This window comes from Sciurus carolinensis, chromosome 4 (genome assembly GCF_902686445.1).
Source record: "Sciurus carolinensis chromosome 4, mSciCar1.2, whole genome shotgun sequence".
Classification (NCBI taxonomy): domain Eukaryota; kingdom Metazoa; phylum Chordata; class Mammalia; order Rodentia; family Sciuridae; genus Sciurus; species Sciurus carolinensis.
In genome coordinates this window covers 13,997,960-14,020,759 of record NC_062216.1, presented here as the reverse complement: position 1 = coordinate 14,020,759, position 22,800 = coordinate 13,997,960, and the positions used below count along the sequence as shown (strand labels likewise).

General features: G+C 44.0%; 1 protein-coding gene across 3 annotated transcripts in view; it reads left to right on the top strand.

The window, feature by feature from the left end:
• Slc25a37 (solute carrier family 25 member 37) overlaps positions 1-4,914 on the top strand; it is a 37,682-nt gene extending 32,768 nt beyond the window's left edge. For all 3 annotated transcript variants that reach the window (XM_047550454.1, XM_047550457.1, XM_047550456.1), the window contains one exon: positions 1,277-4,914. In XM_047550454.1, the coding sequence (XP_047406410.1) occupies positions 1,277-1,797 (521 nt within the window). In that variant the 3' untranslated portion in view covers positions 1,798-4,914. The remainder of the gene's footprint in view (positions 1-1,276) is intronic.
• The last annotated feature ends 17,886 nt before the right edge of the window (positions 4,915-22,800 follow it).

Genomic DNA, 22,800 nt, shown 5'->3' with positions numbered 1-22,800 from the left:
CTCCTGAGGTAGGATATCCTGAAGTCAATTAACCTGTCCCTGTGGCTTATCCTGTAATACGTTCAAGAGAGAGTGTTCTGAGGCCAAGAAAGAGGTCCTTCCTGGGCAGGCAGGAGGTAGTTTAGAAGGAACTTAAAATCTTCAAGTAGATACATGCTATTACACTCACCCCTTGGTATTCACTGGTGCTGGTGTGGACACCAGAATCCACAGATGCTGAAGTTCCTTATATAAAGTGGAGTAATATTCAAATGTGTCCTCCCATCTGCTTTAAATCATCTCTAGATTACTTATAAGACCTAATGCAAGGTAAGTGCTGTGTGACTAGGTGTAATACTATACAGTTTAGGGCATAGTGACCGGAAAATGATCAGTACCATTCTTTTCCTTGAATGTTTTGTTGCCCAGTTGGTTGACTCTCCAGATGCAGAATCTAGGGTAGTACAGAGGACCAACGGTGTATATCTTATGCTTCCTTTGTAAAAAAATTTTAAGGAGATTCACAAAGGGACCTGGCCAGTGACCAGTTAGTTAACCTGTGTTAACCAAGGGAGGATTTTGTTCATCTTTGCTAAAGGAGAAAAAAAGTGAGGTGCAGTTCCTGCCCTTGCCCTGGTCATTACAGTTGATTTGGGGTCTTTATTTCTTTCAAAGTGAAGCAAATCACATGTGTTCATTTGGCCGGAGAAGGGCATTGTTAAAACTCTTTAAGTCTTGGGAGCGTGGCCTCATTCACTCTTGGCCTGCGAACCACTAATTGCTTCTGTATTAACAAAGCCAGGGTCTGCCCTGGAGATTAATGTTGAACTTGGGCAGATGTAATTCCAGTGCTGTCCCAAGTGTACTGTGACATAGAAGCTAAAAATGCCCACCAGGGAGTGAGGAGGTACACACTTCTGGTGAGTGGGCTGAGGGTTCAGATCTGTGGTGGGTGCGGGAGGTACTGGCAGCCAGGATCTGGCAGCTCAGCTCAGCGCATCTGGCCTGAAGCAGCTGCCTGGGCTGGGGACCACCTTCCTCAAGATTCTGGCAGGAGACACTTAAGGAAATAGCTGTCTTCCTGGCTCTGGGTCCTGGAGATAAAGTGGTAAGGCAGGAGCCGCCCTGTGGTTTCAGGCTGGGCTGTGTGTGCTCACTCTCCGTACTTCCTACCAGTGTGTCTAATACGCTTGTTTCTCTTTATTGGCTTGGCTTCCCATTCCTCTCCGACCTGGGGTGGGGCCAAACCAACCACCTGTCCACTGCTGCCCGCCTGGTCCGCCCTGCCGCAACACAGTGGTGAAGCAGCGCTTGCAGATGTACAACTCACAGCACCAGTCCGCCCTCAGCTGCATCCGGACGGTGTGGAGGACCGAGGGGTTGGGGGCCTTCTACCGGAGTTACACCACGCAGCTGACCATGAACATTCCCTTCCAGTCCATCCACTTTATCACCTACGAGTTCCTGCAGGAGCAGGTCAACCCTCACCGGGACTACAACCCACAGTCGCACATCATCTCAGGAGGGCTGGCCGGGGCCCTGGCCGCAGCTGCCACAACCCCCCTGGACGTCTGTAAGACCCTCCTCAACACGCAGGAGAACATGGCGCTCTCCCTGGCCAATGTCAGCGGCCGGCTGTCGGGCATGGCCAATGCCTTCCGGACGGTGTACCAGCTTAACGGCCTGGCGGGCTACTTCAAAGGCATCCAGGCCCGCGTCATCTACCAGATCCCCTCCACTGCCATCTCCTGGTCCGTCTATGAGTTCTTCAAGTACTTCCTCACCAAGCGCCAGCTGGAGAATCGAACTCCATACTAAAGGAGCAGGCTGTGGGAAGTGGTTCCAGAATCTTTTGTTCTCAGAAGGCTTCCTCTGCCTGCCTCAGTCCCCTCGCCCTCACACCCAGGGTGCTCCTGGTGGGCCCTTAGAAAGAAGGGAGGACCGGACACCTGCTGACCTGATGGCTGTCCCTGGGGACATCCAAGGAGGCAGTGGAAGGGAAGGACTTTGGAAGGGGAGCGAGAAAAGACTTTCTCCTCCTGCCCCGAAAAGAATGTAGCTTTTCTGCTTCACTGTGACAGTCTCCTCCGTAGATCCTTAGATCACACAGCAGGGAAGAGGAAGCACAGTGACCAGTCACATTAAAGGAAGAGAGTTTATGTATATAAAGGTTCCATTACACAGTCTAAAATAGGTGGATAATGTTTATCCTTTATTTTTCTACGTAGAAGTTTTTGAATTTGTGTGTGTGCTCGTGCGTGTCCATAAATAGTATTACAGCTGGGACGACCGCGTTGTTTTTAAAAAATGAGTGCTGAATTCTTCCATCATGCTCAGTTCAAAGGCACCCAAGTAATCAATGGCTGAATGTGGCCTGAAACTGTGTAGCACCCTCAGATAGAAGTTTCACTTGAATGTAAATAATAAATGTTAAGTTAATATTTGAATTTCTCTTTTACTGGGGGAAAAAGGTACGTTAAAAAAGATCAAAATGATATATTACTTGCAGTTTTTTTTTGTTTTTTGTTTTTTAAATTCAATCAGTCACCTTCATGTGCCTTTTTCCTTTGTCCTTCCTAAAAATTCCAGGACCAAAGATCAGGCCCTGGCGCATTTTCTCCCGCTGTGTACAAACACGCACACGTGTGGGGCGGTGGGCTGCTTACGCTGCAGGTTGGTGGCCCCAGTAGCATCAGGTCGACTCGTCTTCACCCTGCTGAGACTGGGTCCTCCCTTGGGAGAGGCATGGCTCTGCCTCCCGGGTCAGCACTTAGAAGCCCTTGATATGCTAGCATTTGGCTACGTTGGGCAGGTCTTTGGGAGAAATCCTGCCTTTATCCCGGGACTTATTTCTGTGTCGCCTCTTTTCTCAGGCACATCGGGTCACTTGGTCTCTGTTTTGACCAAGTCTCCTCCTTATCTATGTTTCCCCGTGTAGTCTAGAGATTTAAAGAAGAAACACAGCCAGCCTATTTCTGGCCCTTGGCCATCCACCTGCCCTGTCCCAACCATCAATTCCCCCTTTACAACCTCTCACTGCTCAGTGACAAGACCAGGCCATCCAGCCTGGGCCCTGTTGCTGAATCCTGACCTGAACCCTTATGTGCAAGCTAAAGGACTCTCTCCAGATCCATTCTTCAGCATTGACTGCTTAGTGTCACCTGAGAGCACAAGGCCCCACTGCCTTTTCTGAAATGGAGTCAGATTGTCGCTAAGAGAAAATAACAAACCTGTTTCCTCTGGCCATGCCACTCCATGTGCTTCCAGACCACCATCCAAGGGAAGACTGGATGGCCTCACAGTTCAGCCTGACTACGAATGAGCAGGAAGCACATGTGTCTTCATTTTAATGGACCAGGGTACTATGGCAGTGGCCAGTGGGGTGCCTTGTGCAGGGGGCTCTGCCTGGGCTCCTTTGGAGGGCATGACTGTCTGGGAATCAGGTTGTACTCAGAGAAACTTCATCTGGGGACCACGCACACAGTGCCTCTGGGTGGGGGTTTTGTCCCAGTAGCTAAGAGAAGTTGTATAATAAAAGAATTGACTTCCTTTTTCAGATCAAGGAGGGGAGAAAGCCACTTTGGTGACCTCCCATGTGTGACCCGTGAGCACATCTGCTGCTGGGCTGTGGGTTGGCTGCTGACCTGCCCCTCCTTGGGGTGATACCCCTGGCCTCATGGAAACCCACTGCAGCAGTGTCCTGTGTTCCTAGGGCTGCAGCGAGCCAGTGCTGGTGCTGGTGTTGCTGCCAAAAGTGTGCCCCCTGCTCTCCAGCCCTGCGGCGGGTCAGTGTGAAATAGTGCTCGGTGCTGCGGGTCGGGGAGGACGTCAGGTTGCAGATCCTAAAGCAGAATTTAAATCAAATGCTTCCTGCCACCCTTTCCATCCACTGAGTACACCACCATGCTGCAAAATCCTTACTTCCTGTAGGATTTTGTCCTCAGTGATACATTGACAACGGAAGCTCTTGACTTCCGGGAGAGCCTCTTTGGTTAGGGGATGCAGGATGGAGAATCGGAAATGGGACTTGACTCTCTGGGCTGGGAGTCCAAGGCTCCTCTTGACCCTCCCCTCACTGTGATGGTGGATGGGTTGACGGGACGGTCACCTGTCCCACCAAGTCATCATGAGGTGGAGTGAGTAGATGTATCTGAAAGGCCTTTTCAAGTCGAGAAGCACTAAACAGGAGTGTTTGTTAGTTTTGTGGTAATTGATTTTTCCCCTCACCCTTAGCTTGAAAGTTGATATTTTCACCCCATGCGGACTGTAGCCCATAGGCTGATTGTGATTTTGACATATTGTGATTTTGACATAGTAAAGTGTGAAATAGGAAAATGCTTCCCCCTCCTAGTGACCAACTTACTCATGGCAGATTCTTGGTCATGAGTGACATCGCAGTCTGGCAAAGTAGGAAGTACTCTTACTTAAAATGACAGTGTGCGTGTTATGAGCATTAGGTGTCTCTCAGACATGATTGGAGGTTCAACCACTTGTACATCAGAGTTTAGAATAAAACATTGATTTATTTTTTTCAAATGGGAGAATCATCCATCCATGACTATGTTCTCTTAACTTTGGATTGAATCTAGCTATTCTGCTTCTTTGTTTTGTAATGCTTGATGTCTGGGTCCAACAACCATCCCCCAGGGGCCTCGATAGCTGCATCTCCAACACATTGTTATGCATATGAGGTTTTACTTAACTTTATTTAAGGATGATTGTGTCTGTGAAATACAATTGTACTGCTGCTTCCTACCCGCAAGATGCACGTTGTATGTGATAAGGGTGAGCAAGGTGTTATTTCTTAAGCATCTCTGCCTTGCAGTCGCCGCCAGCTCTTTGAAGAAATAGAGAAATGTGCGCTCGTGTGTGGGGGTGTTTCTGATATGCTGCTACAGTTGTATCACTGGAGCTACAGAAAATAAAGCATTGATCTTGGAAGTGTTGTGGGCTCTGTGGTGGGAACAGAGAGGTGACAGGAGGTGGGCGGCCAGGAGAGACCGTGTGGGCAGGGCTCTTGCATGTTCCATCTGGCCAGGAAGGACTGGCATCGACAGGTTGGATGGGAACTGCCCCCTTCCCAGATTGGAAGTAGGGTCCCAACTGGCCAGCACCAGGGCACTTGGGGTGTCACAGAAGGGCAGTGACTGGGCACTTCCTACTCACCTCACTCCCCATCTTGGTAGGGTGGCCGCTTTTTTCCTCGTAGGAACCTGAGTGTGACAGGCCATGAGCCTGTCATAGAGCATGCTATGGCTTCCCATTTCCTCTCACACCCCTCTGCAAAGGTTGTCAGGACCGTCTGTGTGGAGAACTCCCTGAGAGTAACCAGAGCCCATGTTCCCTGAAGGTCACAGCTTAAGTTGAAAAATATAAACTCTGGGGGTGGGAGTTGGGGACCACTTTGAGAACCCACAAAGTCAACAGTCAAGGTCAAGAACCTACTCAGCACAACCACTGAAGCCCTTGGTGGAGGTACTGGTCAGGAGTGGAGGTGAGACCTGAGAATTGGCCCGTGGGTCCAGGTGGCAGGAAGTGGGCAGGTGAGCTAGGCAGAGAGGACTGGAGGTTGTTTGTAGTTGACTTTTTGCTGCTGGGACCAGAAGACCTGACAAGAACACTTAGAAAAGGAAAAGATTATTTGGGGCTCACGGTTTCAGAGGTCTCAGTCCCTAGATGGCTGATCCCATTGCTGTAAGCCTGAAGTGAGGCAGAATATCATGGTGGTAGGGTATGTCCAAGGAAAGTAACTCAGGACATGATAATCAGGACACAGACCTGCCCACTCACCAGGGACAAGATGTCTACTCCAAAGGCAGGCTCCCAATGACCCACCTCCACCACACCCTACTGCCTACAGATGCTACCTTGCTAATTCCTATCATAGGATTAATGCACTGATGAGGTTAAGGCTTGCAACCCAATCATTTCACCTCTAAAATTTCTTGCATTGTCTCTCACTTGAGTTTGGGGGAGATGCCCTATCTAATCCATAACAGATCAATTTCCTACTTTGAAAGATGTGGTCTCTGCCCACACAGGCCCAACAGCCTGATAGAATTCAAGATGGCATGTGGTTTTCTTTGCAATCACATCTTGACCCCTTCCCTGCAGATTGGTGGTAAAGGTCAAATAGCAGCATCATGCCTGCTGAACCAAGCTCTGTGAGGTCCCCTTGTCCTCCTGATCACTACTTTATTCCCACCAGTGTGGGCTGGAGCTGCCCCTGCATTAGCTCTTCGGTGTTGATGGTGTGCATTTCTTCCCAGCTTCATGTTCAGTAATGTCACACTGGTGACTTGAAGTTGACAACAGTGAGGATATTTACACCACAGAAATAGGCACACACCTAATCAAGGCCGTTGCTTCTCTAAGAGTAGCAACACCACATAGCACAGTGCTTGGTATGCCTAGGTGTTCAGTGAAGGTTTGCTGGGAAGGAGATGTGGCAGATGAGCTCACTTCAGCTTGAGGGCCTGGTTCCTGCTGCCCCTTTTAGTTCCTTGTCTCCTCGTTCCCCCCAGGAGCCCTCTTCAGATGGCCATACTCACTTCTGGCCCCAGAAAGTCCATAAACGAGGGTGATCTCTCAACTGTTTTGAGTTCCCAGGGCTGATAGTGGATTAGCCACCCTTCTCAGGAAAGACCTCCCTCTGACTCATAGGAGTGGTCTTAATAGGATCATCTCAGGGAAGAATATAATAACCCCAGTGTTGTAGAAGAGGGAGACACAACCAGTAGGAATGGAGGTGGGTGATTGTTGCTTATGGGGGAAGAAAGCGGTGCCCCTGGTCTAAGGCTGAATATAGGGAGTGGCCTGAGTAACCAGTGCAGTTTGAAGAAGAAAGCTGGGTTTGCAGCCATAAGGTCTTTGCAGGAGATAATTTCACAGGAAGCTGCAGTCGCATAAGAGCTTTGACTGCCTTTGTAAGAAGTCTGTCCCCTGGGGAGTCATCTAGGCTTTGATGAGAGCATACCATGACTGGAAGCACACAGGACCCAGGGAGACAGAGGTGTTTGCTTTGGTGTCACAGTGAAGTTGTCCCGAAGAGGAATGACTAGGAGACAGCAAGGGAGACAGGTTGAAATGGGTGAGGCTGGACAGATGAGAGGGTGGACTTGGAATTCACATCTGAGAGGGAGAAAATCCGGCAGGAGGACCAGCAGGTGGTGACAGATACCCATCACCCCTGCATGTATCTCCTCCTTCCTCTTCCCTGGGAGTTCACAAGGCTGGAGGGCTGCATCCATAGCTCCCTGCTTGGCTTCCGTTCCCTGCCCTCCTCCTAGTCTCCGCCTTTGTGACTGCCGTCTCTGGTCCCCCCACTAGCTTCAGCTCCTTTCTCTGCCACTGGGCCCTGTCTCTCCACAACCTCTAGGTGCTGATCTGCCCACCTCTGGGGAGATGGTTCTCAGATGTGGGAACGTACCACCCCCACTCTTCTGAGCGCCATATCTGAGTGTCCCGTGGCCCGCTGGAGATCTCCCAGATTTAGACTTGTCTCCCACTTTCAGGAGACTGTGCCTCCCCTTGCTGGCAGAGGTCTACCACGTTATTGCACTTGCTCAAAACCTTCAAGGCTCCACATTGCTTATTACTGAGTTTTATGACTAGTCTCCACTACACATGGTACTACCCAGCTTGGCTCCCTGTGGAAGGGAATCCAGCAGAAAAGCGCGGCAGGAGAGCCGCAGGAGTCTTCTGAGTGGGGTAGTGCCACATTCTTCCTGGAGCTTTGTTCCCACTGGAATGTCTTTCTCCCTCTCCTTCCTCCTCTCCACCTTCCCTGGCTGCCCATCAAAGCCTGGTCTCTAAGGCCACCCTGAAGATGGCACATCCTGCCCCACCCCAGAGCACTTCCTGACTCTTGTAGGATGTGCTCTCTCTGTGGCCTCCCCTGCTGTGGCCATTGGCCTCACTGCGGTTTTGCTGCCTTCTACCCAGAAGGTCTGCCCAGTGAAGACAGGAACTCCTTGGTTCATTCTTCCCAAGCCTAACGTCTCCCCATTCTGTCTGAGAGCAACAATCATTAATTGTATTTAGCCAAACTTCGGAAGCCCTGTGGGATGGGCAGGTGGAGACACCCAGCAGGAAAGTCTGGGGCTGACCTAAGGCTTTGCCAGTCCTCTCTGGGTGTGATGGGTAAAGCCACGGGCGCAGATGTGAGTCCCAGGAGACAGAAAGAACCTCGTGGAATGCTTCCATTTAATAGTGAAGACAGAGCCCACAGAACGACGAGGGGAGCCAGGGACTGAGATCTCTTGGAGAAGGTAGCATCAGTTCCACTGGCATAGGTGCAAAGTTAAAGCCATTCGAACTATTTTTTTAAAGTCCTAGGTTGTCTCTCCTTGACGCTGTGTTCTTTGTCCCTGGTGTGTTTTCTCTCCCCTTGCCCTTTTAAATCCCACCGTCACCGAGTTCGGAAGCTTTCCTCTTGCACCTCTCACTCCTGGTGTAAGTTAGGATGTTCCAGGAGTCCCGCAAAGGCAGTAAGCGGACAAGTCCTCCTGAAGGCACGTGTCAGGCTTAAAAGTGAACAGCTGGAAAACAAACTCGGTATCTACCAAGAAGTCAAACAACTTCGAGAACATTCAGGCCTCTCCTGGAACTTTGTGGGAAGAAAGGAAGTTTCATTTGGGTCTCCAGCCAGATTCCATATTTAAAATCTGGACTTCATACATTTACGGAATTTGAGAATACTTCCCAGCTTCCCAATTCCTCAAACCGCGTCTCCCAGAGGTTAACATCACCCTGGGGAACACCTGAGCTTGCTTCTGTGAGACTGTGAGTAGAACACTCTGGAATTCCAGGTTCCTGTTGGCATGGCTTCTTTAAGCTGCTCTTCTCTGCTTCCTTATTTACCTGTGATGGTCACGAGGTTTCATTTTCCACAGTGAGTGGTACCTCTGGGCAGAGCCTCCAGCACTGCAGCTGAGAGGACACCAGGGCCAGCCCAGCCTATGTCCATGACCATTGGAAACTCCTCAGTGAGAAGAAAAACCACATCAAGACCACACAGATGACATTCAGCCTTCAACAGGGCAACCGAAGCATGGGCACTGCCCTGGAGCCCTTGTGTGTTTCTGCTGCTGTCAGGACACCATGTTGGAGAGGCTCAGCAGCCTCCCGAAACCCCATGAAGTCCAGAGCTGCAGAAAGGAATGTGGACATCTGAGTTCTCTGTCGCTGTCACAATGGCCTTCGTGTGGTTGCCTTTGAGGAAAGAGATCATTTATAAAGAAGTGGAGAGTAGTTCCAGGGGTCTTCTCACCAGTATGTGAGTGTGTGGAAGCTGGTCACAGCTACTTTCTGAAGAGGGAAAATACTCCTTGGTGAATGCCCTTAGTTTAGGCTTCCAGGTGATAAATGCATATCCCAAGAATCAGAATTGGTGCCTAGTGTCACTAACTGAGTGAAATACTACAGCGTATCCTCTCCCCTTCTCTGCCTGTACCTTTGTAAAGTTTGAGATAAAATCATGTGCAAATTTTAATAAAAATAATTATAGTTATCCACCATACCTCTGTCACAGCTCTGGGCCTCCTGAGATTTCCAGGGGTGTTGCTTCCTACAAACACTGTTGGCATTAAGAGTCCTTGGTGATGGCAAAAGTATCCAAGGACTGCAGGCAGAGCTCATGCTTTGGTGGTCTTGGTAGTGCCCGGGTGCTAGAAGTTTCCTGTAGTTCTTGCTTAATGTGTAGTGTTTCTAGTGATCTTATCCATGGTTTAGTGTTTGTAAGCATGAAACTTTGTGATCATTTTGCCATCTTCAGGCAGGGCCTAGGGTCTGAGGATGAATAGTCACACCTGATTCCCTTTCCTGTGTCCCCTCAGGCCTATGAGATCATGAAAAGTGGATAAATGACACCTTCGGGGTTTCACGATTAGTGGTATTGAGAACGCAATCTCTCCGGGTAGAGCAGCTGGGAGGAGAGAATATTCAGAGGAAAAGAGTGAGCCGAACCCCGAGCTGGTCGGAAAACGTCCTTCACATAAAACAGAACCCAGGATTCTAAGGCTCGCGGTGTTCCCTTGAAGCAAGGTGGCGCAGAGCATCCTGGGAGGAGTGTTCTTAGGTGCTACTGTCAGGCTTCACTGGTCCAACTTCCTGTTTTGAAGAGATAATTTCGATGGTTCGATTTAGCTCACAATGTTTGCTTATTGATACTATCTTGAATATCCACCTTGCATGATTTTTATATTTAAGATCAGCAAATTCCTAAAGCCCAATTTTGGAAAGCGTACAATTACCTGATAGTGAATTCCAAAGCAGGAAGAATTTTTTTATTTTTTTGATACGAGGAAATTTATTTGCTGCAGCCCATTTTAACCATTGAGCACATGAATTGGGTCACTAGGGCCAGAGGCCTGGGAGCTAGACCTGGAGGTCACTGACTGGGCGGTCCTGAGTGACCTTCGCTGTATCATTTAACCTCTCTTGTCTACAGTTTCCTTATCTACAAAATGAAAGGGTTGGGCCAGATGACGGGTAATAGCTCCTTCAGCTGCCACAGCCTGTGATAATGTCCAGATAATACAGGCTCGATTCAGCCTCTAAGTCTGTCATTACAGTGTGATTATACGCTTTCTATATGAGATTAGAAGGGAAATCGCGCAGGCCCTTTAGCCTGCCTACCCACCATAAAGAATCAAACCTTATCATTTTGCTTCACTACTTACTTCTCAGACTATTCTACAAAATAAAATAGGAAAATCCATGAACTGGGCCTAGGAAGGTGGTGGATGTATTTCACCCTTTCCTCTTGAATGTTTCTATTTGCTACACTCCTGTCAATTATAGTTAATTAATCTGCCTGTACTTCAGTCTGAATTTGGAATGGGAACCATTGGTGCCTGGTGCACTTCAGGCCCTCCAGCCCCGTGCCAGAGCAGGACAGGCCAAGCTCAGTTTCTGTAGCTTGAGGAATGTCGTGCTCTTATTTTCACACAGTCTATTATGAAAGGAAGACACAATTTCTTTCCTCCATGGCATTTTTTATTATAGAGTCTTATTATGGGTGGGATTTGAGGAGTCCCCCCAAAGCTCCTGTTAATGCAGTTTGTTAAATGATTGGATTGAGAGAGCTGTAACCTACTCAGTCCATCTAGTTTCAATGAACTGACTGGGTGATAAACTGGGGGTAGGTGGGTGTGGCTGGAGAAGGTGGGTCACTGGGGGCTGTGCTGGAAGGGTGCGTCTTCCCTGTGGCCCCTTCCTCACCCCCAACTCCTACTTCCTGGCTGCCCTCAGAGCAGCTTCCCTCCACCACACCCTCCCGCCATGATGTTCTGCCTCAGTTGGGCCTAGAGCAATGGAGTTGGCCAGCTATGGACTTAGACCTCTGAAACCAGGAACTCCAGATAAACTTTTCTTTCTGCCAAGTTGCTCTTGTCAGGTATTTTGGTCACAGCGATGCCACGCTAACACAAGTCTGTATGTCTAAACTTTAAAATATATATACTTTTCTCTTTTGGAGCAGTGTTGCTCACAGCAGAATTGAGACAAAGGCACAGGGATTTCCCATAATCTCCTGTCCCCAGTGTGCCCAGCCTCCCCCGTTTCCAAACTGGCACACTGGCTACAGTCAATGAACCTGACACGTCATTGTCACCCAAAGTGCACAGTTTACATTACGGTTCACTCTTGGTGTACATTCTGTGAGTTTGTATTAAAGTATAATTGCAGATGTCCACTCTCATAGTATTATACTGAATAGCTAACACTGTCCTAGAGACTTTCTGTGTTCCAGCTATTCTTCCTCCATGCCCCTAACCCCTAGCAACCACTGATAACTTTTTTTTCCTCCACGGTTTTATCTTTCCAGAATGTTATATAATTGGAATCATACAGTAGGCAGCCTTTTCAGATTGGCTTCATGGCTTTTTTTTAATATATATTTTTTAAGATGTCGATAGACCTTTATTTTATATATTTATAGGCGGTGCCAAGAATTGAACCCAGTGCCTCACACATGCTAGGCAAGAGCTCTACTACTGAGCCACAACCCCAGGCCTCTCCAGGTCTTTTTGTGGCTTCATAGCTTATTTCTTTTTAGAGCTGTGTACCATTGCCCTGTCTGGATGTAATCACAGTTTATTTTTCCATTTGCCTACTGAAGGACATCTTGGTTGCTTCTGAGTTCTGGTGAGTATAAATAAAGCTGCTGAAAACATCTGTGGACAGATCTTTATGTGGACATAAGTTTTTAATTTCTTTGGGTAAATACCAAGGAGTGCAATTGCTGGTTTTGATGGCAAGAGCATGTTTAGTTTTGTCTTTCGAAGTGTGCACCATTTATTTTCATTCCCACCAGCAAGGAATGAGAATTCCTTTGCTTCACATCCTCGCAAGCATTTGTCGTCGTCAGCATTCTGGATGATGGCCATTCTAAGAGGTGTGCAGTGATATCTCATTGTTGTTTTAATTTACGTTTCCCCGAGGACATGTGCGGTAAAGCGTTTTTTCATGTGCCTATTGCCATCGGTGTACCTTCTTGGTGAGGTGTCTCTTGAGTTCTAGTCCATTTTAGGATTGAATTGTTCATTTTCATATTGTTGAGTTTTAATGGTCTCGGGCTTTGTCTTTTCATTCTCTTGACAATGTCTTTTGCACAGCAGAAATTCTAACTTTAATGAAGTCCAACTTATTTTTTCCTTTTTTCTTGAATCATATCTAAAATGTCATTTCCAAACCCAAGATCATCTAGATTTTCTCCTGTGTTATTTTCTTGCTGTTTTATACATTCAGGACTTTGATCCATTTTGGTAATTTTTGTAAAGGGTGTAAGGTCTGTGCTAGATTCTTTGTGTGTGTGTGTGTGTGTGTGTGCATGTATCCAGTTGTTCCAGCATTACTTGTTGTAAAGATTGTCTTTCCTCCATTGTATTGCCTTTCTCTTGTGTGGAGGATCATTTGACTATATGCATATGCATCTATTTTGGGACTCTCTATTCTGTTCCATTGATTCTATTTGTTCCACCAGTATCACACTATGTTGATTATGGTTGCTTTATAGTAAGTCTTGAAGTCAGGTAGCATTAGTCCTCTTTATTCTTTTCCCTTAATTTTGAGTTGCATATTCTGTATTTTTTATCACTCCAAATAAACTTAAGAATCAGTTTGTTCCTATCAACAAAATAATTTGTTGGGATTTTGGGGGAATTGCATTGAATCAGTGGATCAGGTGGGAAATAACTGACATCTTGACAATGTTAGATTTTCTTATCCATGAATATGGAATAGCTTTCCATTTACTTAGTTATTTTTTTGATTTATTAATCAGAGTTTTGTGGTTTTCCTCATAAAGATCTTGTATATATTTTGATAGACTTATACGTAAATATTTTATTTTGGGCAAACTAATGTAAATTACATTGTGTATTAAATTTCAAATTCCACTTGTTCTTTGCTGGTATATAGAAAGATGATTGAGCCTTATATCCTACAACCTTGCTGTTAACCACTTATTTCCAGGAGGGTCTTTTTGGGTTTGTTTTTCTCAGTGAATGAAAACAGTTTGTCTTTTTTCCTCATCATTGTTGCTCTTTTCCTTTTCCCATTGCACTAGCTGAGCACTTTGAGGACAAGGCTGAAAAGGAGTAGTGAAAGGGGACATTCTTGCCTTTCTCTTGATCTTATCAGGAAAGCTTTTAGTTTCTCAACTTTATGATGTTAGCTGTATCTCGTGGATTTTCTTTATTAAGTTGAAGAAACTACCTAGTATTCTTAAAGAGAATTTTTATCATGAATAATTATTGGATTACGTTTTGATGTGATTATGTGCTTTTTTTTCTTTCCCTTTAGACTTTGTCCATTAATGGACTTTTTAATGTTGAACCAGTCTTGTACCCTTGGTTGTGGTGAATATTCATTTTATACAATGTTGCGCTTCATTTGCTATTAATTTTTTGGGGTTTTTGCACTGTATTTACGGAAGATATTGGTCTGTGGTTTTTTTTTTTTATGTCTCTTTTTTGCTCTGGTTTTGGTGTTAGAGTAATTCTGGCCTTATAAATGTAATTGGAAGTATTTGCTCTGTTTCTAATTTCTGGAAGACTTTATAGAAAATTAATATAATTTCTTCCTTAAACATTTGGTAGAATTCACCAGTGAATCCATCTGGGCCTAGTGCTTTCTCTTTTAAAGGGTTGTTAATTATTGACTCAAGTTCTTCAGTAGAGAGAGGCCTTCCCATTATTGTTTCTTCTTGTGTGAGTTTTGGTAGATTGTGTCTTTAAGGTACTGGTTCATTTATCAAATTTATGGGCATACAGTTTTTCAAAGCAGTCCTTTATTATCCTTTTAATGTCCATGATGAGATCTGGAGTGATCTCTGTTCTTTAATTTCTCATATTTGTAATTTCTCTGCTCCCTCTTTTTCTTAGTTAACTGGCTAGATGCCTCTCAGGTTTAACTAATCAGCTCTTGATTTCAGTGATTTTTCTCATTGATTTCTGTTTTTCAACTTCATCGATTCCTGCTCTCATTTTTATCCTTTTATCCCTCTGCTAAATTGGACTCAATTTGCTCTTCTTTCTTTAGTGTCGTTAAGGTGGAGGCTAAATGATTGATTTGAGACCTTTCTTCTTTTCTAATATCTGTATCCAATGGTATAAATTTCTCTTAAAGCCTTGTTTTTGCTGCATCTCACAAATTTGGATAAATTGTGTTTTCAGTTTTGTGTAGTTCAAACTATTTTAAAATTTCTCTTGAGATTTCTTCTTTAACCTATATTTTATTTAGAGGTGTGTTGTTTAATCTCCAAGCATTTTAGATTTTTCAGTTGTTTCTGACATTGAAATCTAGTTTAATTCCACTGTGGTATGAGAGCAGAGATTGTATTATTTCTGTTCTTTTGAATTTGTTAAGGCTTATGTTAAGGCTCAGAGTGCTGTTGGTCTTGGCGAATATTCATTGTGAGCTTGATAAGAATGTGTACTCCCCTGTCATTGGATGGTGTAATCTATGGGTGGCCATTGTGTCCACTTGAACGATTGTGCTATTGAGTCCAACCATGTCCTTATTGGTTTTCTGCTTGACATATCTCTCCATATCTGATAGAGGAGTGTCAAGTCTCCAGGTATAGTGGACTTCTCTATTTCTCTCTGCAGTTCTATCATTTTTGCCTGACTTTTATATTCTGCCTTTAAGTGCGTATACATTAAGGACTGTGTTTTCCTCTTGGAGGAGTGATCTCTTTTATCATTATATGATGTCCCTACTTATCCCTAATAATTTTCTTCTCTCTGAATTCAGCTCTTTCTGAAATGAAGACAGCTTCTCCTTCTTCCTTTGGATTAGTGTTTCCATGGCATATCTTTCTTCATCTGTTTGCTTTCATCTATACCTGCTTTTATATATAAAGTGGATTTCTTGTAGAAAATCTATAATTAGGTCCTGGTTTTTGTTCTGACAATCTCTATCTTTAGATAGGTGTATGTCTAACCTTTTTTAAAAAGCATCCAAATAGATAATATCTGTACTGAGGCATAATTATTTATATAATTACCTTTTCTATTGAATACCTCTTGAATTGAGAGGAATCTTGAACTTTCCAGTACTGGCAAAATAGATCATTTATATGTGACCGTATAATGGCAGTTAAAAAGTTACTTTTTGCAAAATAGTCATTCCCTTGTCACTATGATTTTATTTGCTTTTAAGAGGAAATTGAATTTCATCTAATTTTCCTGAAATTATCTGTATTGACATCTCCACTTTCACAGATCAAAATTTCCCCAAGAGTTTTTCAGAGGTAAATCAACAATGGATTTAAGTGGAAATGACAGTCAGTCCTATAGATCAGAGCCGGGAGTTTAGGAGGTTTATCAATGTTGTATGTATATGAATGGAGGATTAAAGCTGTAAGATCATAGGTTAGAGCTAAGAAATGTCTTTAGGTTGACGTGAGAATACACTGTCCCCACTGGAATGGTGTGTTACTTGTGAAATGCAATTTTGCATCTGATTACAGTAACATCTATTCTTTTGCTCAGCTAAATCCCTGATTTTCTCTTTCTGGCCACAAGGTGGCATCTGATTTTCATTAATCCTCAAGTCCCACACCTCATATCTTGCTCCTCAACCTGGAAGCTCATTATCTGTCTTGGCTTCAGACACTATTGTACCAGATTTTTTTTTCTCTTTTTTTCAAATGGAAAAATTCCTAAATGGAATTTTATTAACTTATATCCATCTAGGAGCCTTGTATATTGGTAATTACTATCTGTATCAAGATATGCACATTTTTAATATTTTTTAAATGTATTGTTTAGTTGTAAGTGGACACAATACCTTTATTTTATTGGTGTTGAGGATCAAACCCAGTGCCTCACACATACTAAGCAAGTGCTCTACCACTGAGCTACAATCCCAGCCCCCCATTGTCAATATTTTTAATCCCTCACTGTGTTGAATATCTATCGTAATTTTCCCCATGCATTTCTTTGCCTACAGCCCAGAATCCAGGCATGTGCTGTTTCCACAAAGTCCTGTCATGGAGTCTCCTCACAGGTCTAGCTTTCAAGTTGGGTGTATACAAGGCACATGCCTGAAATACTCGCAATGGGAGCTCATAGTCAACTGTGTAAGTTCAAGACTAGTATTACGAGTAAGGTCTCTAGATTGGCAGAGGAAGGGATGAAGATGGATGGGCTCACTATTGTGCCCTGGGACTTTGCACAGTACTGATACATTGTAGGTGCTCAAAAATATACCTTTGTACTGCATGGGTGAAGGGGCCTGAGGAGGGGCTCATGGGAGACGGGGGTGAAGCTGACTCTAAAATGAGGGATGTGATTTGGATGATAAAAGTCAAGGAGGGAAGGACATTGCCACTTGAAGAGACCATATGAGGGAGACAGGGAGCCGCGAGAGTAGACTGGAGGATGCCAGAGGACAGGGGTCACATCAGTGCTGGCGTGGCCAGATCTCAGTTGTGCAGGAACTTGAGGCCAAGTACTCTTCTGGACCTGATCTTCATTTTCCAAGGGGAAGCTGAGAACCATTCTAAAAGACTGTGAAAGAGCAAAGTGCAATAAACTGTGGTCAGGAGGGACACCCAAAGCACATACCATTCTATGTAAATAATAAAACGAGGCATTATGGGACCTAAGCCTTCAGGTGGGTTGCACCTGAGCAAAGTCTTTCAGAAAAGGAAGCAGTCACGCTGGGCACAGCAGGGCTTGCTGGCTGGCGGGCAGCCTCTGAGCCAGGCCTGCTACGATAATGACCGAGATCTGAAGGGCCCTTTATAGTTTACAAAGTATCTTTTCAAACACTAACTTCTTTAATGTCACAGGGTCCCTGTGGAGTCAGCACAGTTACTGTTTCTGTTTTGCAGATGGGGAAGCTGAGGCTCAGGAAGGTTAAGTGACTTGACATGCCCAAGGTGGACCTGGCCCTCTGGTCTGACCCTGTTTACTGAAGGACAGGTAGAATAGGGGTCAGTGAAGTGTCTATAGACAAGGCAAGTTTCCCCCACTTTTTCTGAATATTTTGACAACCCAAACATGGCGAGTGACATGGTCGCTGCACCATGAACAGAGGCATCATCTTTCTTGGACTGCTTCCTTGAAGATGTTTTTTCCAGGTCCTGGTATGAGGGTCTGATTTCTCACCGAGGAGGTAGGGATTAGGGATTGAGAAGATGTCATCAAGTCAAGGAAACAAGAGCAAACTTTCTCAGTTTCACCCAAATCAAGTTGACCTACGTTGAAAACTTTGGCATCTCTCTCTCTTTCTCCTTCTTGATCTTCACACTCCGGATGCTTCTGGGAGTTGCAAGAAGAAAGCACACGCATGCTCACTACAGCAGATCTCGCAATGGCTTGTGGTGGTCTCTCCAATCCTTGTAGCTTTGCTCCCTCAGGACTTTCTCTGAAGCTAATGAAGCTAAAGAAGTTGTGTTTACACCAAAAAGGTCACGTACACAAATGTGCGAGGTGTGATCTGAAAGCACAGGGGTTGGGGGGGGGGGTTGGAGGTTAAAATCTCTGAGGGCAACTCAACAACAGGGTCAGGACTCCTTGGCCATAGGTCCCAGTTTCCTTTTCCAGCTGGAGCATTCCCAGGGACCTTCCTCAGAGGGTCCCAATAGAGTTGAGGCCCTGTTGCTCAGGATAGAACCAGCTTAGGGTGCATCCTTGATTGACTCTCCTCCCTTGCCTTACTTCTGCGTCTTCTTCCAAATAAACTTCCTGCCTTCAAGACCTTGATTCAGGCTCTGCTTTTGGGGAAGCTCGAACTAAAAATGTGCATACTTGTTTATTCATGTTTCTAGAAAAGCTCTCTTGAAGGTTCTCTTAAGATCTCAGAGTGGTGACAGTGGGTGTTGGAAGCCTGATTTCTTCTCTCCACCAACCTTGTGGGTCATGATTGGTTGTCACGAGCAGAACGTGCCATGGACTTGGACCATTCCTGTGCATCTCTGTGCAGGGCCACTGTCCCATTATGCACTAGAGATGCACTGCCTTAGCATACCAACTTCACCAAGCACAGTGGAAATGTCTGAAAACCAAAAAGAGCTGGATTGGCTTGAAAATATGAGAAGAGGATTTAGGAAAATAAACATTTATGAGTATTTAATTAAATGTCTATGAAGCATTATATCAATTAGATAATTGCTTCTAGTTATTATATAGCCACATAAAGGTCATATTTAATGTGGTATGTGCTAAATTAAAACATTTTTTAATTTGATTTGAGTTATAGACTCCCAAAGTAGGAGGTCCTCAACTGATGAAATTCCTAAAACAGCTCTATTTCTATGGCAGGTGCTTTATGAAATCCTTAAGGAATGAGCCACTGTTTGGCATGCCAGATAAGGCAGTCTCAGGGGAATGTATTGGTCCTCCTGACTGGTTCTCTCCTTAGGCCAGTAGAATATCAGATAAGGTAATTGTCTTGGTCCATTCAGGCTAACATCACAAAACAACCATAAACTGGATGGCTTGTAAACAACAGAAATCTATTCACACTATTCTGAAGGCTAGAAGCTCAGGATCAAGGTTCCAGCAGATCTGATGTCTGGTGAAGGGCCACATACATGGCGCTTCCTCCCTGTGTCCCCACACACTAGGTCTCTCTTAGGCCTCTTTTGGAGGGGGACTAATCCAATTTATGAGGGCTCTGCCCTCAGGATGTAATCACCTCCGGAAGTCCCACCTTTTAATACCTTCCCCTGCCAGTTAGGTGTCCATACATGAAGTTGGAGAGACACAAACATTCAGGCCATCCCAAGGAACCTGAAAGACTGGAAAGGATCAGACCAGGGGTTCATGGGCTCTTTCTTGTAAGAGGATATTCCTTGGCTTCTCAATCCTAAGACCATTAACATTTAAATTTGACTTAATTTTATTTGGAACACTTAGCAGTATTCACTGATCCCTTCCATTTGCAGCACAATTCCTAGAAAACGAAGAACTCTGGTATTATTCTGGCAATAGGAGAGGACATTCATCTCACAATCTAAAGATCTTATTTACTAAATTTATCAACCTTTCGTGTTGAATTATAGCCATTCTTCTGTGGAAGATGCAGCCTGGCAGTGGGAAGTACTGGATGGAGCTGGGCAGCGGGCAGTGCCAGGTGGAAGAGGGAGAAGAGCAGAGGCAGCATATGGTTTAGAAAGAAGAGGAAATACCTGTCAGGAACTTGGGGCTTCCAGAAGTGATTCTGATATCCAGCAATTACAGCACAGGTGATTTTAAGGAACTTGGTGACTACTAGAAAGTCTACCAGGCAATAAATCACCCTGTGCCAACGTGGATTTAGTAGGTTGAGAAATTGGCAAGTGTGTGCGTGCATACCTGCATGGGGCTTGGAGGGGGTTGGATTGGATTTGCTGCTTTACAAAAGGAGACTTCAATTTGTAGAAGGAACCACACTGGGCTTGCTTTATAAGGAACTCCCTTAGGCATTTAGTATGCTCCGTGATTGGTAACAATGAGATTTGCATCCATTGTTTTTTCAGGAAGTTACTGAGCAAAGTGAGGAACACCCTCCTAGGAGGGGCCAAGGTAGAGTTGTCTGTGAGTTTTTGAAAGACTACTGAACCTGAAACACAGCTTGGGAAAGTGAGGCCTGAGGAAATGTGACCAGGATGTGCAAATTGGCGGAAGGTAGCACCTGAGCTAACTGCAGGGCTAGAGGGAAGCCAAGAACAAGGAGCGCAAAGTTTACCTGGCTTATTGAACAGGTGTCGTCTCTGACATACATCACTAAGCACAGAGCTGAACAAAGGTGACTTCCTCCTTCTCATGGGGTTGCTGTTTGCATTTGACATCAGGGTGTTCTAAGGCTGGCAGGGTGAGAGAAGGGATGTGGCCTTGCTCTGGCTTGTTGGGGCTCGGGCCCCAGTGACCTCTGCCTGTGAGCACAGTTTGAAAAAGGATGAGACACTGCACAGCTGATATCCAGGCCCATCTCCTGATATCCTCTTCACCAAGTCGAGCATGTGGGGTTTCTCCAGTGGCAGGTCCTGGGAACTGGACCTGCAGAGCTTCCAGCCATGGCATCTCACTTTAAACAGATGATGAAATTCAAAATCCCTGTGTACATAGATAATGAGGAGTATCAGATGCACTCACCAACTCTGCAGAAGAGATCATACTAAGATTATTTTTTAAAAAAATCAAACTCCCTTGATGAATTTTTAAATATTTAAATTTACAAAAGGTTGATTTTTTTTTTGTAATGATTGTTAATATGTATGCTTCAATCATGTAATGCACCTTATTACATGAAACAAACACTACTTGACATAGCAACATATAGGCCCCAATACAACATCAGGGGATGGCTTCAATATACCACTCTTATTAATAGGTCAGAGAGATCAAAACAAACAACAAAAAGATACTACAGTTAAACTATGCATTATATCAAATGGACTTAACAAACGTGTACAAAAATATTTCTTTCAGCAATACCTGAATACACTTTCTTTTCATCTGCTCATGGAACTTAATGCATAATAGAGCCTATATTAGGCCACAAAGCAAGTCCTAGCAAAAATAAATAATAAATAAATAAATAAAAATATGGCCTTTGGTATTCTCAGATAATAGTGGAATGAAATTAGAAATCAACACCGAGATAATAAAAGGAGCTATAAAAACATATAGAGATTAAACAATATACTTTTGTATGATGAGTGGGTCATGGAAGAAATCAGAGAAGAAATTTTAAATTCTTAGAATCAAATAAATATAAACACAGCACACTAGAATTTGTGGGATGCATCTTACAAATTTCATGGAGAAAGATTTGCAGGTCTATGATTGATTGTCTACATAAAACGATTAGAAAGATCTCAAATGTATAACTTAATGATACATCTTAAGGTCTTAGAAAAACAAGAACAAATCAATTCCAAAACCAGTAGAAGGAAAGAATTAATAAAGATCAGAGGAGAAATTAATGAAATAGACAAGAAAAGAGCAATACAAAGGACAAATAAAGCAGAGTTGGTTCTTTTTTTATTTTTATTTGTTCTAATTAGTTATACATGACAGCAGAATGAATTTGATTCATTGTCTGCAAATGGAGCACAACTATTCATTTCTCCGGTTGTACATGATGTGGAGTCGTACCATCCATGCAATCATACAAATACCTAGGGTAAGGATGTCAATCTCATCCCACCCTCTTTCCCACTCCCCTGCCTCTTCCCTCCCCTCACCAAAAGGTTGGTTTACATTCAGCTTTTAGGTATCATGTATATTGACACATGAATATGAAAATTTAGCAGACTGCTCAATTTTGTAAAAAATTACATTCACACAATGATTCACATTTTTGCTTTTCAGTTCTGAGTTTTGAGAATTGCCTGTAATCACCACAGTAATCTAGGCACAGAACAATCTCATCCCTTCCCACATTCCCATGCGTTGCCCTTTTGTGGTCAACTTCTCCTGCTCCTAACCATTGACAAACTATTTTCCATCTCTGTAGTTTTTTCTTTTCCAGAATGTCATATAAATTGTAGACTAGTATCAATTATAGGGCTGTACAAAAGTTTATCCATTTACCAGTTAAAGAATATTTGGATTGTATCTGGTTTGGGAGGATTAGGAATAAAGCTGATATTATCATCTACATACAAATTTTTGTGTCAACACGAATTTAATTTCTCTGGGGTAAAAACTTAGAAGTGAGATTCCTGGACTTTATAGTAAATATAAGTTTATGAGAAATGCTCAAATAATTTTCTACAATGGCCGTCATTTGCGTTCCTGCCAGTATGTAATCTATGGCTCAGTTATATACACTGAGAAGTCTACCAGACAATGTAATTATAGTTGTTGCTTTCAATAGTATTACATAGTTAAAAAATTGAAGAAAATAAAAATAGTCTATTATTTTTATCTATTTTTTTAAATAAAATGTTTGCTCTTATCTTGCTTTGTCCCCAGAGTTCTCAGTTTCTCTTTGATATCATATCCCTTCTGCCCCAAGAATTTTCCTTATTTTAGAGCATCCCATCAGGTGATGAATGCTTAATTTCCTTTCACCTAAATATGTTTTTATTTTGCTTTGTTCTTGAGGAGCACATTCAACAGACACAGCAGTCTGGACTGACCACTCCTTTGGTATGTTGGAGATCCTATTCCATTGTCTTCAGACTTCCATGGTACTTGGTGAGAAATCTGTAATCATTTGAATTGATGTCTCATACTTCATATTTCCTTAGCTATTTTCAAGACTTTTTGCTTCATATTAGGGTTTGATCAGTTTACGATTTGTTTTATAAAAATTGAGTTTGTCTCCCTTGGCATTCGCTGAGATTTTTAAGTTTGTAAGTATACATCTTTCTCA